The 15,195-nt window shown below is 44.6% G+C and overlaps 2 protein-coding genes across 7 annotated transcripts in view; one reads left to right on the forward strand and one right to left on the reverse strand.

Moving 5' to 3' along the window:
- Nucleotides 1–1,839: 1,839 nt before the first annotated feature.
- Nucleotides 1,840–11,441, forward strand: F2 (coagulation factor II, thrombin). The gene is made up of 14 exons (XM_040067837.2): nt 1,840–1,918; nt 2,794–2,957; nt 3,929–3,953; nt 4,172–4,222; nt 4,712–4,817; nt 4,899–5,029; nt 6,634–6,930; nt 7,281–7,394; nt 7,669–7,792; nt 8,270–8,437; nt 8,766–8,939; nt 9,044–9,222; nt 10,462–10,532; nt 11,264–11,441. The coding sequence occupies exons 1-14, from the start codon at nt 1,840–1,842 to the stop codon at nt 11,405–11,407; spliced, it is 1,827 nt and encodes a 608-aa protein (XP_039923771.1). The 3' UTR covers nt 11,408–11,441.
- Nucleotides 11,442–12,755: 1,314 nt separating this feature from the next.
- Nucleotides 12,756–15,195, reverse strand: part of CKAP5 (cytoskeleton associated protein 5) — a 53,145-nt gene continuing 50,705 nt past the window's right edge. For 5 of the 6 annotated variants that reach the window (XM_040066007.1, XM_040066006.2, XM_040066004.1 and 2 more), the window contains one exon: nt 12,756–15,144. In XM_040066007.1, the coding sequence (XP_039921941.1) occupies nt 14,890–15,144 (255 nt within the window). In that variant the 3' untranslated portion in view covers nt 12,756–14,889. The remainder of the gene's footprint in view (nt 15,145–15,195) is intronic. The other variant, XM_040066009.1, reaches the window with a different exon arrangement.

The following is a 15,195-nucleotide window of genomic DNA, read 5'->3' on the forward strand; positions in this document are numbered from 1 at the left end:
AACCAGAATAGAAGTAATGTCAAAGAAAGATGGCATAGGTAAGTATTAGAAGCTATTCATACCTGTCTGATAACCAAATTTAACTTATAACAGTTTAACTGCTGTATTGTAGTATTGCTTAAAGTTAGTCTTATGTACTGCATGATCCCACAGAAGGTGGCAAGTCCTTTCCTTTAAAGGAAAGACAAGAGGAGGGTAAAAATCTATGCATAAGTATAACAAAGTTGACTTAGGCTGCAGTGTAAAGGCTGTCTGGTTATTATAAAGAAGAGACAGAGATGCAGAAATGAAAGTGATTGAAGATATTGAAAGTTGCTTGTGCCTCCTCCTCCAGTGAGGAGTGGAGATGGCTGTGTGGGACACAGCAGCAGCTCTGACCTCACCACTCTTGTTTGTGCTCTTTCCTGTCCCTGCCTGTGCTCTCTGCCTAAATGCTGCTTCCCCTGCAAAGTAACATGGGTATTTCTAGGGTTGTGTCTAATCCCATGCACACACTCTCCCCCCAGGTCATTTCCAGCCATGGAATCCCAGCCATTCCTAAAGGCATCTCTCCAAAATCCAGAGCGGGGAGTAGAGATGTGTGTAGATGAGAACAGCAGATACTCTTATGTGAGCAAGGAAGCCTCTGCAACTGCTCTTTGTACCAGCGTCCAGAGTCATTCCTCAGCCACCCTAATGCTAATATTTGCACTCCTTCTATGGAGATAAACATTACACTTGTGTTAGCTGCACAGAGGCACAGCACAAAACATGCTCTCTGCTGGCAGGAAGCACTTTTGTTCTGTGTGGCAATTCCTGAGACTACCCCCACTGCTGTCCTGCTTTCTGCTGTTTTTCCACTCTTGCCAATGGTCAGCTTGCTGTAGCAATCATTAGAGCCTTCCCAGCTCTGGTAGTCCAGTTCTTGACTTAATAGCTGATGTCATGACATCCAGACCATTCCTATCTCCCTGTTCCTGGAAGCCCTTGTTTTCCTGGCTGGTTTGAGGTGTCCTAGCTCCCTGTTTGTCAGTTTCTGTTTCCTTTTGGATGGACTTTAGTAGGTTCCTCTATGGGGGGTAGGGGGAGCCCAGCCTTCATGCTGCTTCATCCTCCTCCAGTCAGCTAGGAATTATAAGGCATTGGGAAGAATGCACTGCCAATGGAACTGCTGACCTAACTGGGAGAAAAATTTAATTTCCCAAAGGGCTGTCAAAGGCACCCTTTCTGCTCCTTGTCACGGGCAAGGGACAAGGGAGGACACTGAAACTGTGTGTTGCGGTGCCAAAATAGCTGAGGCTGAGCTTGCTGATAACTGCAGGAAGGAAAGACAGCTGAGCACTAGGGAGAATCAGGGTAGCTTGCAGCTGAAAAGAGAAGGACTGGGAATGGCTGAGGTCTCAAAGTCTTCCTGCATTTGAGGCTGCTAGAGTACAGCCTCTGAGAAGAGTCTGTGACAGGGACTGAACCTGCCCAGCGTGGTGGGGATGCAGTGATGGTGCCAGGGGCTGCACAGGAGCAAAGCCAGGGGAAAGGAGCAAGCTCTCTGGCTGGGATGGCTGTGAGCCCTCAGCCCTGATGGCTCTCCAGCCTGAGTTCTCCCTGTGCCCTGGGACAAACTTGTCCTCTTGCTACTCATGCCATCTTCCTAGACATGAAATAAGAAGTTAAGTAAGGAAACGAAGATGCTCTGACAGGAGGGAGAGATGCCAAGAGAGGAGGGATAAGAGTCCCACTGTCCCTGACATACCACGACCTGGAGTCGTGTTTCTTCATTCTGGTTCAATATTAACCCAGCAGGGCTGCGACTGCGCTTATTCTGCTTCCTTTGCAATTCCCCTGCAGCCAGGGCTGGGCAGTATGGCGCACACCAAAACCAGCGTACTGAGGGGCCTGCTCCTCTCCAGCCTTCTGCACCTCACCTTGAGCCATGCTGGAGGTAAGACACAAGGGCAAAAGTACCAGTAGATGACAGGAGGAAGAAAAACAGGGTTAGCTCTTTCCAGGGGTCACACAGGTGGCAAGTTTTCTTCCTCAAGTCAGGACAGGCTAAAAGCTTGTCCTTCGGGCGCAAAAGGGTACTGAGAACGGAGTGAACATAGGAGGATGCAGCTGCATCTGTCAGCTGGTGACAGCAACTCAGTGGATTTTATGGGTCACCTGGGAAGTGGCAGGGAAGGGGACTGTGGCTCAGTCCAGAATCAAGTGTAACACAGCTATGGGGCTTTTAGGGATAGGTTCCTCAGCTGACCTAATTCTCCACTGCCTCTCCAGCTGTCCCTTATCAAAACATTAGGTCATACAAAATATGCCACCCTCCTGCTCACTGCTCCTTTTATTAGCCTCCTAACTGTCTTTTCTTAATGTGAGGTTAAGTCCTCTCAGACCCACTACTGTGTGGGGGAAGACCCATCTCCAGGTCTCAAATCAGGGGCTGTGAACATGAAATGGAACCAAGCTGTACTTATCACAGTGGTCTGAGGCTGGCAAGTCAGAAATACAGTGGCTGGGGACAGGGACAGCAGCAAGCTCAAAGCAAACAAGCCGCTAACTAACTGCAAATGAGCAGTTTTGCGGAGGAAGCAGTGTTCCTGTCACTTCTGTTCCCTAAGTGATGGGAGCTGTGACAGGATGAATTCTAGATCATCAAGTGTAGACCTGACAAGGCTTCTCCTCTCTGTATGGTGCGCTGGGGGAGGCTGGGCTGTGGGATCACCGCATCGACTGCATGTGGTTTTTGGAAACTGCAAGGGGAGACAAAGGTGCCCTCTGGCTGTGAGCAGCCCTTTGACTGGCAGTGTTCTGACCTGATAGTTTTCCTGGAAAAGGGGCAGGCATTGTCACTGCTCAAGCGCCACCGACGTGCCAACAAGGGATTTCTAGAAGAGATGCTTAAGGGAAACCTGGAGCGAGAATGCCTGGAGGAGAAATGCAGTTATGAGGAGGCTTTCGAAGCCCTTGAATCCATCGATCAGACGGTAGGTACCAAGAAACATTCCCCCAGCCCATCTCCGTAGGGAGACACCGGCAGCTTGCACACACAGCCAGGGGCCAGGGCTGCAATAGTCAATTCTATGACCCAAAGATGAGGCTGATGTGTGCGCACCCCAAGGCAAGCTCAGGCTTCCTTAGGGAGCTTCCCTTCTTGAGACGCTGCAGGGAACACATCTGAAAGCTCAGGTTCTTTTCTCTCCCTCTCTGTGCATGAAGTGACAAGGTGCCATTGAATGACATCTTCCACTAGCTCAGCATGGTACCTCACGCACGTGAGCTGCTGTCCCAGACACTCACAGAAGCACTGGCATAGCAGCCAAACACTGAGTGCAGGTGCCTCAGACTCCTTTGAGCTTAAGTTCTTAACTCCCTGTCCCTTTTTTCAGTTTCCAGACTCACTCACTCTGCCAAATTTGTGCTGCATCCTTTTGAGATTTGCTCCTAGCCCCAAGGCTGGTGTCCTGCAGAATTCCACACCCAAAAATACAACAGATGAACAGTAAGGAGCCTAAGCCAGCAAGACACTGCCTCTGTAGAGTACTTCAAAAGCAACCAGCCTCAGGCTGCATTGTAGAGATCCAAAGAGCTGAGCAATACCTACATGTGATCTGTGGCCTTAGAAATTCCAGGTTCAGCTGCTTGGATTTCTGCACTGTAGCCCACTGCTCTACAGAAAGCTCTGCTTGCTCTGCAGGTTGATGATGGTGGTAAACACCTTTGGTCTCTTTAGAAACAATACTGTCTTGATTCCTGAGTCTGATGTGTGGGAATGCGGTTTTATATCAGTTTTTTTGCTTTGACTCCCTAATAATGGGTGTAAACAGAGCTAGGCTAGTCTGTCTTTTTTTTTTTTTTTTCTCTGATGGGACGTTTGCTTACTGGTTTGAATTGCAGTAGCCAAGAAAGGTTGGATGTTTTGTGTCCCTAAATACATGGTTTTTTTTCTTTTTTACAGGACGCATTTTGGTCAAATTACCAAGGTAGGTTGTTTTGAGTCCTGCAGGTACTACTCTTATCCTTCAAAATCCACTGTCTCATCCTGGAGAGATGGCTCCCTCTTTTAAGAGCTCGCTTTCCTGGGCTAAGCACTTGTATTTTGTCTCTAGATGATAAACTGGTGATGATGCTTATTTGGATTGATGATGATGCCTTCTCAAGGCATCACTTTCATATAATGTGTCTCTTCTTATTTTGCTAGTATGTCAGGGCCTGGGAATGTCCAGGACACTTCTGGATGCTTGCCTAGAAGGTATGAACTTCATGCTGACCTCAATCTCCTAGATACTGTGAGTGCCAGGAACTTGCTTTCTGCAGAGATTGTACTGAAAAAAATTAAACTGATGTTGGAGAAACTTTCTATTTATAAAGAAAAATACCAGGGGAGGAATTTGAAATTATTTCTTACTGTCTTTCTCCACTAACCACTGCAACAAATAATCTGGCTTGTGCACTGAAATAACTTGGGGTAAATATCCTTATCCTTGTGACGGTCAGGTGTGAGCAGCCTCTCAGAAAGGCTCTGAGCCAAAGCAAAGCACAGAGCCCTCGGGGACAGCTCCCTCTGATGAGGCTGAGAAAGCTTAGGCTGTGTGCTCTTCTCACAGGAAGAGGATGGCTCTGCTTGTGCAGGCTCATGCACCCAGCAGAAGTTAAAGGGACAGGAAGGTACATCTGACCTTGAAAAATGCAACATCCAGTCCCACTGACTCTGGCTTACACTGTGTTGGGATTTTGACAGGTAACTGTGCTCTCGGGCTGGGCCAGAACTATCGGGGAACAATTAGCCACACCAAGTCTGGGATTGAATGTCAAGTGTGGACAAGCAAATATCCACATATTCCTAAGTAAGTTCATCTCCAGCGTACCCCCTAAGAGTTCTCCGGGGTGTCCTTCCTTCCCAGCCTAACCAGCTTTGTCTCTCACAGATTCAATGCCAGCATTTATCCCAGCCTCATTGAGAACTACTGCAGGAACCCAGACAACAACTCAGAAGGCCCATGGTGCTATACCCGAGACCCAACGGTGGAACGGGAGGCGTGTCCCATCCCCGTGTGCGGTATGCCCCAGCACTCCAGAGAGCCCTTCACTCACAGCAAAACACTGCACTGAGACAGACAGTAAAGCAAGGAGAGGGTTAAGGAGGGGGAATGCTTACATGAACAGAGGTCAGTAGGAGTAGAGAAGCTGCATCTCAAAGGGAAAAGGAGCTGAGGAAGAAAAGTCACTGAGTTGCCCATACATAGTGAGCTGTTTTCTCTAGTTTGCTGATCTAGGTCTAAATTAAACCCAGTGTCAGCAGTCCCGTGGAATGTACCACAGTACTTTCTAGTCAGTCACCCCAAAATCCTGGCCCAGTTGTCTCTAATTTGTGACAGCCAGGACTCATAATGTTTTTTGATCTGAATTCCCACCTTCAGGACAAAATAACTAGAGTTTGTGTTTGACTGCCTGCCTTAACATTCTCTCCTGTGGAGGTGTGCAGTTTAATACTCACAATCTCGAGTAAAGAGGAGATGCCCTCCTCTCATCATTGCACTGGACATGGAGAACCATCCCCCTACACTTACACATTCCCGTTTCTCCCCAGTACAGAGCTATCTCCCCTGGGGCTTGGCCTCTGCCTCAGAAGAATTGGTAAAGGAGAAAACCTTCTCACACAGCAGAAGTTTCTCTCCCAAAACCAGAGACTAGAAGCAACAACTCATAAGCAAAAATTAGAGATCAGCAACCATTTTGACATGGCATATTTTGAAATTTTTAAAAGCCATTACCATTGCTCTGGTCTGTAGAATCTAACAAACTGAGAAGAAATACTGCTCTGCTTCATGGCCATCAGGCATCTGTGCTACCTCTGTTCACCAGTTAATTTCTGACCTGCAGTATCTTAGTTACGCTTCCATGTGCATGGATATAGCAGGATTAGAAAAGCCTCGATTTTGTGCACGGTTCTTTTATAATCATGATGAGTCAAAAACCAGAAGCAGCCCCACTGATTAAGGTGAATGTTACTTGCCCAGTAGCTGTTGTGCACCAGACTGAATAGTCAAATGGGGTCTCTCTTCACATAGGGACTCCCCTGGTGCACAAGAAGGCACCTTGAGGCCAAGCAAGAACAGATTGGATACCCACTCCTTCAGGAAACGCTGCTTAAAGCTTGCAGTCATCAGGACACTTGCAAGAAAAAGTGTGAGAAGTCTTGCAGGGAAATTTTTCACTTACCATCAGATTTAGAAACATTGGCCAAAGTTACATTTCCCATTTTAGTAGAATGCCACAGTAAAAGGCTCCTCCAAATATGGTCTAGTTAAGCATTTTAGAATAAGGTATTGGAGAACCTAATACAGCAGAATTTCATGCCTGAGACACCAACCCATCCCTTGAGCTGGCTCTCAAAGATGCCCCAGAAGGGAACAGAATACTGTTCCTCATATCTTAGTGACAAAGAGAAGTGTGATGAATAGTGCCAGCCTCACTCCACATACTGCTGGACCACCTCTGACACTGCAATGTTTTAAAGGGCCACTACACAGTGGGAGCTCTGAAACACGGTGGGAGGCCCCATGGAACTCCAGGCTTTCGTAAAGGGGCTCTGGTGCTATTTGCTAACAGCCCTTCTGCGTGCACAGCTATGGCTTAAATCACAGCTCTCTGTCTTTCCAGGTGAAGACAGAACAACAGTTCCATTTACTCCACCAGCCGTAGAACCGGCACCAACGGAGCCTTGTGAACCAGAGAAAGGCATGCTTTACACAGGGACTCTCTCAGTCACTGTGTCTGGAGCGAAGTGTCTGCCGTGGAACTCTGAGAAAGCCAGAGAAATGCTCCACGGAAAACACATTGATCCAGAGGTGGAGCTGCAAGAGAATTACTGTCGGAATCCAGACAGAGACGAGGAGGGTGTCTGGTGTGTCACAGATGAACCACCCTACTTTGACTACTGTGATCTGCGCTACTGCGGTGAGAAGTCTGCACACATTTGAGGCAGTGGCAAATAACAGGTCTAGAATGAAGTGCTTGGCCTGGGAGGCACAGACAAGGATGTACGTGCACCAGGCACATGGGAGTCCTGTTTGTCCATGTATCACATGTACTACCCTGCCTTAGGTGCATAGCACTGTTACCTCTCTCAGGTGTTCTCTTCTCCCTGAAAACTCACACTGGTGGACAAGGCACATTAGAGAGCACTGGTATTTTAGAACATCATTCCTTCATCAGACCCACTGTGTAGGGAAAGGAACATTTACATTGCTGATAATTATGGTAACTACACTTAAGCTTTTGACCACGTTTGTCTTTCCATCTCTCAGACAGCTCTCTAGAGGATGAGAACCAAGAGTCTGAGGGACTATCAGGACGTTCTACTATGCCTAAAGAGTTCAAAGCCTTCTTTGATGAAAAAACTTTTGGTTCTGGTGAAGCAGGTGAGCAAAAACTCTAGATACAGCATGTTTGCAGAAGGACTGTAGCTTCTTCCTATTCACTGTTCCTCAGCAACATCAGCTAACCAAAAGCTGTTAAAAGCAGGGGAAGATACTTAAATTCCTTGAAGACCTCTCAGAAGTCAATATCCAGTTCCAATCATGGAGCTAGTAAGCACTTCCTTTCTAAGATCTTCCAGTTTCGCACGCTGACTGCAGACAACAGTTCTCCACTGAATCAGGTAGACTAGCAAAACCAGATTGCTTATTTTTTCAGATTGTGGCACTCGTCCTTTATTTGAGAAGAAAAAGATAACAGACAAAAGTGAGAGGGAGCTGTTGGATTCCTACACAGGAAGAATTGTCAGTGGGGATGATGCAGAAGTTGGCAGCTCCCCCTGGTAAGTACTGTCTTTGCATGTGGGAATTGTGTCTCCTCTTCAGCTCAAGCAGGTAGAAATAAAAGGGCTTGCTTATCTTTGGCAGAGTGCACAAATTATAATCTAAGATTCTAATCAAAGCTTCTCCAAGTGGTTGACAGAGCAGTACTAAAATAGCTGGAAAAACTCACCTCTGGAATCAAGTATGCAACCACCAGAGAAAGTAAGTGTGTTGGTGTATTTCATCTTCATGTCTTCATCTTTCCAGCTTTGCTGGAACAAGAAGGATGAGAAACTTCTCCAGGTGAAAGAAATGGGGTAAATGGCCAATGACATAGGATATACATGTCGAAGGAAGACTTCTGCTACAATGCTGCTTACACAGTTTTATCAGGGCAGTGTGATGCTGTTTCCTGCTCACTGCCAATTCTGCACTTTCTGCATGACACCAGGACCCATTTAGTCCTGCTAAGGGCTTCCTTCCTCTGCATCTCTCAGGCAGGTGATGCTCTACAAAAAGTCTCCTCAGGAGCTGCTGTGTGGTGCCAGCCTCATCAGTGACAGCTGGATCCTGACTGCTGCTCACTGTCTTTTTTATCCCCCCTGGGACAAGAACTTAAGTACAAGTGACATATTGGTGCGGATTGGCAAGCACGTAAGAGCAAAGTAAGAGTCTGACTGAAGTGAGAAGGAACTAGGCTTCCTCTTGAAGTAACGAGATACTTTGGAGTTGGGCTGTCATTCAGTATCCAAGGAAATATTATAGCTAATGTTACATGCCTCTCAATAACAGGATCTAATGGGGATATCATTTGCTGCTCCTGCTGATCCTGAAGGTTAAAGCAAAAGGGAGTAAGGAAGCCTGGGAAATCTAAAAGGGTGCTCCTATGTAAAGACAGCATTGTCTCAGAGGGTACAAAGCTGAGAGTATCAAACTCCAGAAGACTCTCTGCTGCTACTGTACAGCAAGTTCTTTCCTTCATAACTATTCCAGATATGAAAAGAATAAAGAGAAGATTGCTCTGCTGGATAAAATCATCCTCCATCCCAAGTACAACTGGAAAGAGAATATGGACCGAGACATTGCACTCATGCACTTAAAGAGACCCATCAGCTTCAGTGACTACATCCATCCTGTCTGCCTGCCTACCAAAGAGGTTGTGCAGAGGTGAGGAAAGGAGAGAAAAAGATCACTTCTCAAGGCTAAGTGCAGTCAGGCAGGAGAAAGCTGCATTACAATACACTGAATTATACCTGTGCTTCCTTCCACAGGCTGATGCTGGCAGGTTACAAAGGAAGGGTAACTGGCTGGGGAAACTTGAAAGAAACATGGGCTGCAAACCCTTCCAACCTGCCCACGGTTCTGCAACAGGTCAACGTGCCCATTGTAGATCAAAGCACCTGCAAGGCATCCACCAAAGTTAAAGTCACTGACAACATGTTCTGTGCAGGTAAGTAACACTGGAGCCCACAGGAACAACTTGCCACAGAAGTCACGGGCTCTGAGCTCCTGGTGTGACTCGTGCAGCAAGGTTATTTTCTGATAAATTTGCAAATATTCTCCACAAAGAATAACTTCCCTAAGATAAAAACTTTCTCAGCTCCCAGAAAACATGAAGGCTGGAGAACTTAGAGCTAGGAATAAAGTTTGCAACACCAACCTGTGTCAGGCACTAGTCCAATGGTACTAGCTAGCAGCAGCAGCTGTGGGACAACTAAGCACAAATAAAATTATCTTTTCGCCAGTACATAGAGCAGTTCAATGACTTCCTGAATTAAAGGCTGCACACCCAGTATCCTATCTACTAGCTTGTCTCAATCTTTTGGAGCCCATTCATACTTATGGCGACAAACTTTGAAGGCTCCTACCTTCCTAAATCTCTCCTAGCATCATACTCTTTTCGAGTGAGAAGGGGACACAGAATTCAAGTTACCAAGAAACTATGGATTTATGGACCAGTTTAATAGTTTCTGCTATATTCTTATTTTGTGCAGACTATCACTTCCTATGTGCAAGCCTTGTGATTTTTGACTGGATTTGTGCTGCTTGCAACTAAATGCATGCAATTGCATGAGATGGAAGCCAATTACAAGAGTGTGCTGAAAATATAGAGATCTTTTGAATTCTTTTTCTAGACAACATTCTTTGAAATAGCTGAGATGCAGACCTACAGAAAAAAATGGAGACATGGGTGATAGAAAAATGCAGAGATTATCTAGTTCATCAGGAATTAATGAAATCCTCTTCCTCTTTATATTGAGACTTTAGGAAGACAGCTGGGGAGAGGAAGAGCAGAACTTACAGTGACAGGAAGGTGAAAGTGGGGACAACATTGTGTCTCTATAGTAAATAGAAGAACAGGGAACACAGATTATTACAGATAAGTTTCTAAGACAAGAAAAGCACAGTAGCTCAAGCTGTTGTACAACTGTTAGTGCAACTGACACTAACAGCAATTCTGATGAAATACAGGAATGAGAGCACAGAGGGTAGATTCAAGAATGCTGCAAAGACAGATGCAGTATTAGAATTTTTACATAGATGAAAAACAAAAGCCCAAGAGTTGATACAACCAGCAAACAATCTCATGGGTCCCAAAACATTTATGCCATTTATCCCAAAACTTTCAAGAAAACATGGCCAACACCAGCCACTCCTATAGTCAAATGTCCATTTTTCTTGCCTGTAGGTTACCGTCCTGATGAGTCAAAGAGAGGAGATGCCTGTGAAGGGGACAGTGGGGGACCTTTTGTAATGAAGGTATGTTCAACAGGTTCAAGCTCATAAGACATACGGAGATAGGTTTGTTCTACGCTTCTAAAAAACAGCAGCAGAGTTGAGCCGCTGCTGAGTGGCTGAAGCAAACCCAGCTCATGCCCAAGGTGAGCAATGGAGATGAGTCCTGCAGTCATCCAGCCCCATTTCTACATGGAGCTCTCAGCATATTAGGAGCTGCAGGACCCATGTGTGATGGCCAGCTCTTAATTAGAGATTTAAGAGTAGAGACAAAGTGACTCCAATAAACTCTGTTGGAGACGCCAGTCTGAATCCCAAAGTAGCATCCATCATTAAACAGACTGGAGCACATCCAAGGTTTAGATCTGAGAGGGCAACCAAGCTGCTAAACAATCCAGAGCACAAGTCTTATGAGGCATGCCTGAGGAAGCTGGGCTTGTTTAAGCCCGGAAAAAAGGAAGCTCAGAGGAGACCTCCTGAAAGGAGGTTGTAGCTGGGTGGCACTCAGCCTCTTCTTCCTCTGAAGCAAAAGACAAGAGAAAATGGCCTCAAGCTGTGCCAAGGGAGGTTCAAGGTGGACATCAGGAGGAATTTCTGCACTGAAAGAGGGCACTCAGTGCTGTGGTCTAATTAACAGAGTGGTGTTTGATCAAAGGTTGGACTTGATCTTGAAAGTCTTTTCCAACCTTAATGATTCTCTGATTCTATCAAAGTCTCTTGCTCCTTGCTCCAATCCCATTTTTTCTTTACTTTAGAACCCAGATGACAACCGTTGGTATCAAGTGGGAATAGTTTCATGGGGAGAAGGCTGTGACCGAGATGGCAAATATGGATTTTACACCCATGTATTCCGCCTGAAAAAGTGGATACGAAAAGCCATCGATAATCATGGGCGATAGATGAAGCATTTACCTTGCTTGATTTGTTTTGTTACAATGCTCCACTTTAAAACATAAGCACAGAAGATTATGAAGTAAAACAAGCTGTATCCTTAGAACTCGACAAAGGAAAGTCTTATCCCTTGAAAATAAAAGCTCTGAAACCTACCTTCTTCCTTTTATTCATGCTGAGTTTAGTTGCAGGTGGATCCAAGTCATGACAGTAGCCAGGAGTACCACAGCAGTACGTACACTGTTAATTACTTGTTATGCTTCAAACAAATTCCCCTCCCTTCCATCAGCTATAATCAACAGGTTTTGGACCTCACATGTGCCTTGTCAGTCACAGCAAGCAAGATTATGCCCTCTTGCACTATCCCTTTCCTCCCGTCAAGACAACTAGTTTTCTGTTCTAGTTTTTGACCCACATACGTACCGGAGATAACCACCCTACAGTACCTGTGGCATTACATAAAACACCGATGTCAAAAGTAAAGCAATTAGCAGCTGTTTTGGTCAGACAAACATTGTTCTCAGCTACAACAGCAGGCAATAAATACCAGCACCACTGTGCGCTATTCATCCTACAAAGGAATAGTGCCTTGGAACGCATTAAGCAGCACTTCTGGTAAGTTCCTACACAGCAGGTGCTGCTGGGTCCTCACTGTGTATTTTCCACCTGCATAGCAAGATTCTCAAGGAAGCAATTCATGCAGTCATTGTCAAAGCCTGCACTATTCTTGTTTGCTTGTGTTATAAAGGCTGTTTAGGGATCTCTCCAAAAGCAAGCTTCAGTCTCTCATAAACTCCTCTTTAGCAGGAATTTGTGGATGACCGAGGACCCAGAAGTTCAGCAGTAAACACAAATTCTTGACCACCCAATTTGTTCAGCCCAATTTTCTACTAAGACAATAATGAGATTAGAAAATTCTCCTGCTCCCTATGGCACCACATTGTAAAACCTCTCACTCATAGTGCCATAAAGTCACAGAAACAGGCGACAGTGAAACTTGTTCTAAAAAAAAGTTATTGATCAATCAGTGTCTGGCCACCTCCTTTTAGATGGCTCAACTGGGAACCAAGTTGAAACAGCCCAATTTGATTGCCAAAATTAAGCATAAAAAACAATCTCTCAAAGAAATCTGAAGAACAAAACCTCAACAGCTCAAGTTTCATGACTGTTTAAAGTCACTGATAACCACAGACGTTGAACACTGAAACTGTTTAGCCCTTCTAATGTTTAAAATTTAAGCCTCACCCCTTCCCTACTATCAAATAACCTGTGACAAAAAGAGGGGAACCAGGACCATACCGTTTCGGGAGAAAGTCACTGTTCATATTTACTTGTTACAAATAATACAGAAGAATCATTTTTAAAATTCAGTTTAATGTTATTTAAATATTGTCTGGGCTAAAGATTAGGCTTTATTAATTTATGTGCACAAGTTTTAGTTCAGAACTCCCAGGATATTGAGTCCAACCAAACACTACAAAGACACAGGGCAAAAACTCATTCATAAAAACAACTATATGTTCTGCTACTCAATTATTCCTGTATTTCACTTGTGATTCAGCTTCAAATTTAAAATAGTTTATGCAAGTTTGCAGGCATTTCTGTTTTAACATCCTGAGCTAATTAACAAATAGTTCTTCAGAATGTCTGCTGAAGATGGTAAGGGAACATATGGATGAATTTAAATGTCACTAAGTTTCAGAGAGCAGCTAGTCATTGAGAGGTAGTGGCTGTAACTCTAGTGTCAGCCAACACAAACTATTCACAAACTGCCCCAGTTTAAGTGCACAAAACCACAGCACTTACCAATAAGGGCCAAACCTCCACGTGTAACAGAGCTCTGTTCCATAAGTGCATGCCCATTTCAGGAGAGAGGAGACTGTGACTACTAAATCGAGGCAGTGGAGCAATGGATGGCATCGTATCAGTTACCACAGGATGGAGAACGCTCGCGATCACCTGCTATCACAGTGTGCAAACTCACCATAAGCACCAAGCAGCATTATGTCAAATGCAACCCCAGCCTAGGGGTCCTGTGAAAGGAAGATTTCAGACATTTGCAGAAGCTCTGGCATAGATCTGTTGTACAAGTACTAATTTAAAGCCACGTTTTTACTGTAATCAGGCAAGATGGTTTCTGTAATTGCTCTTATGCAGAGACTGCTGGTCCACATAGCAAACAACAAAAGCAGCAGTTATATGGAACAGATTAAAATCTAGCATAGACGTGTGTTATTTTAAACCTGCCTGTCCAACTCTTCAATAACTCTGTTCTAGCTATAGAACAGATGTGCAATTTACGCTTCACAACCAGTTTTCATGTGGAAGTGCAGTAGTAAGGTGAAAATACATCACCCCCCCTAGAAATGAAAGGGCTAGAAAGGATACGCAGTGTTTTAATCTTCATTATTTGGAGCACCTGAAAGAGGCTAATCACTCACAAAAAAAAAAAAAAGTGGCTACAACTTTTGCAGACTAATTCTATTAGGTGTCTTAGTTACAAACCTAATATTTAAGTAACTCTGATGTTTAAGAGCAAAAAGAAGTAGTGAATGAGGTTTACCTGCATGAGGAACACTGCTTAAGCAGATGAGCTCAGGATAAGTGAGTCCACTGACCGTACACCACTGCTACTCTATTCCATATCAACAGCTGCAGGCTCCCTCAAAGAAAGCTCCCTCAGATGTGACCTCACAATCTGGGTAAAGGCATCACAAGGACTAGATAATTCAAAATAAGCATTTCAGCAAACTAAGTATTTTCATGTTACAGAAACTTATTCCAAAACAAAAAAAGCAGCTATATGAAAAATGTACTACTGCTCATAGAAGTAAGAGTGCAAAGTCTCAGGACTGCACCCTCAGACAGTATATTTCCACTCATCTTCCTTACAGTGTATCCAAGCCCCTAGGTTCATGCCAGCTTAGTTCAGTTTCTAGATGCCCAGTCACTAACATTCAGGGATAGAGAGTGACCTCTAACCAGCAGTCGCTGCTGTTCCTATAGAGGCTGGTATAGTTAATGCAAACTTTATTTACAAAAGACACTTAAATTAGTTACTTCATGCCATGTGTCCATACAGAATCAACAGTTCAAGGATTACATGGAGAAGAATTCACAAAATTAAAAGTGAAATCACTAAAGGTCTAAGAGTTAAGAACTAGGAAAAGATTTTAAAGACAACTTTACAAATAAAAACCCCAAGTCATGAGAAACTAGTCTGAGCAAGAGGATGGTTGTTTACAGGTCTGTACACTAAAACTAATACACAGACAGCCTTCTATTGTCAAAGAGATGCTCATCGAGAAGCGGATTATGTACAAATACTTGTGCCACAATGACTCGACCCCCCCAAAATCCACTGTATTATACATAAACCAGTTTGTATACATTAGGCCTAAACGAGGCCATTTAACTATGAAGACTTCTAGTTTAGTAAACTAAAGCTGAAGACAGCCCCAAGCAACAGCGATACCGTCTCTTTGCATCTCTATTTGCGACTGCTTTTTATTCTCTCCAATCTTTTTTTCAAGTCATCAATATTGGCCGCTGCAGAAGAGGGTGAAGCCAGGGTAGTTCCAATGCCAGAGGAATGAGTCTGATTGGAGTCCAGGTCCAGATGTTGGTACTGCTCCCGGGACTCACGCAGCTGGGAGAGCTTACTGTGAAGCATATCTGTAGAGGATGCAACTGTAGGGAGCGTTGGTTTAGAGAGCAGAGACGTCAGAGGGGGTCTGTCTTCCTGCTATGAGGGAAGAAAGTGAAGTGTTAAGATACATAGTGGTAAAGGCCATAT

The sequence above is a fragment of the Hirundo rustica genome, chromosome 6 (assembly GCF_015227805.2).
Source record: "Hirundo rustica isolate bHirRus1 chromosome 6, bHirRus1.pri.v3, whole genome shotgun sequence".
NCBI lineage: Eukaryota > Metazoa > Chordata > Aves > Passeriformes > Hirundinidae > Hirundo > Hirundo rustica.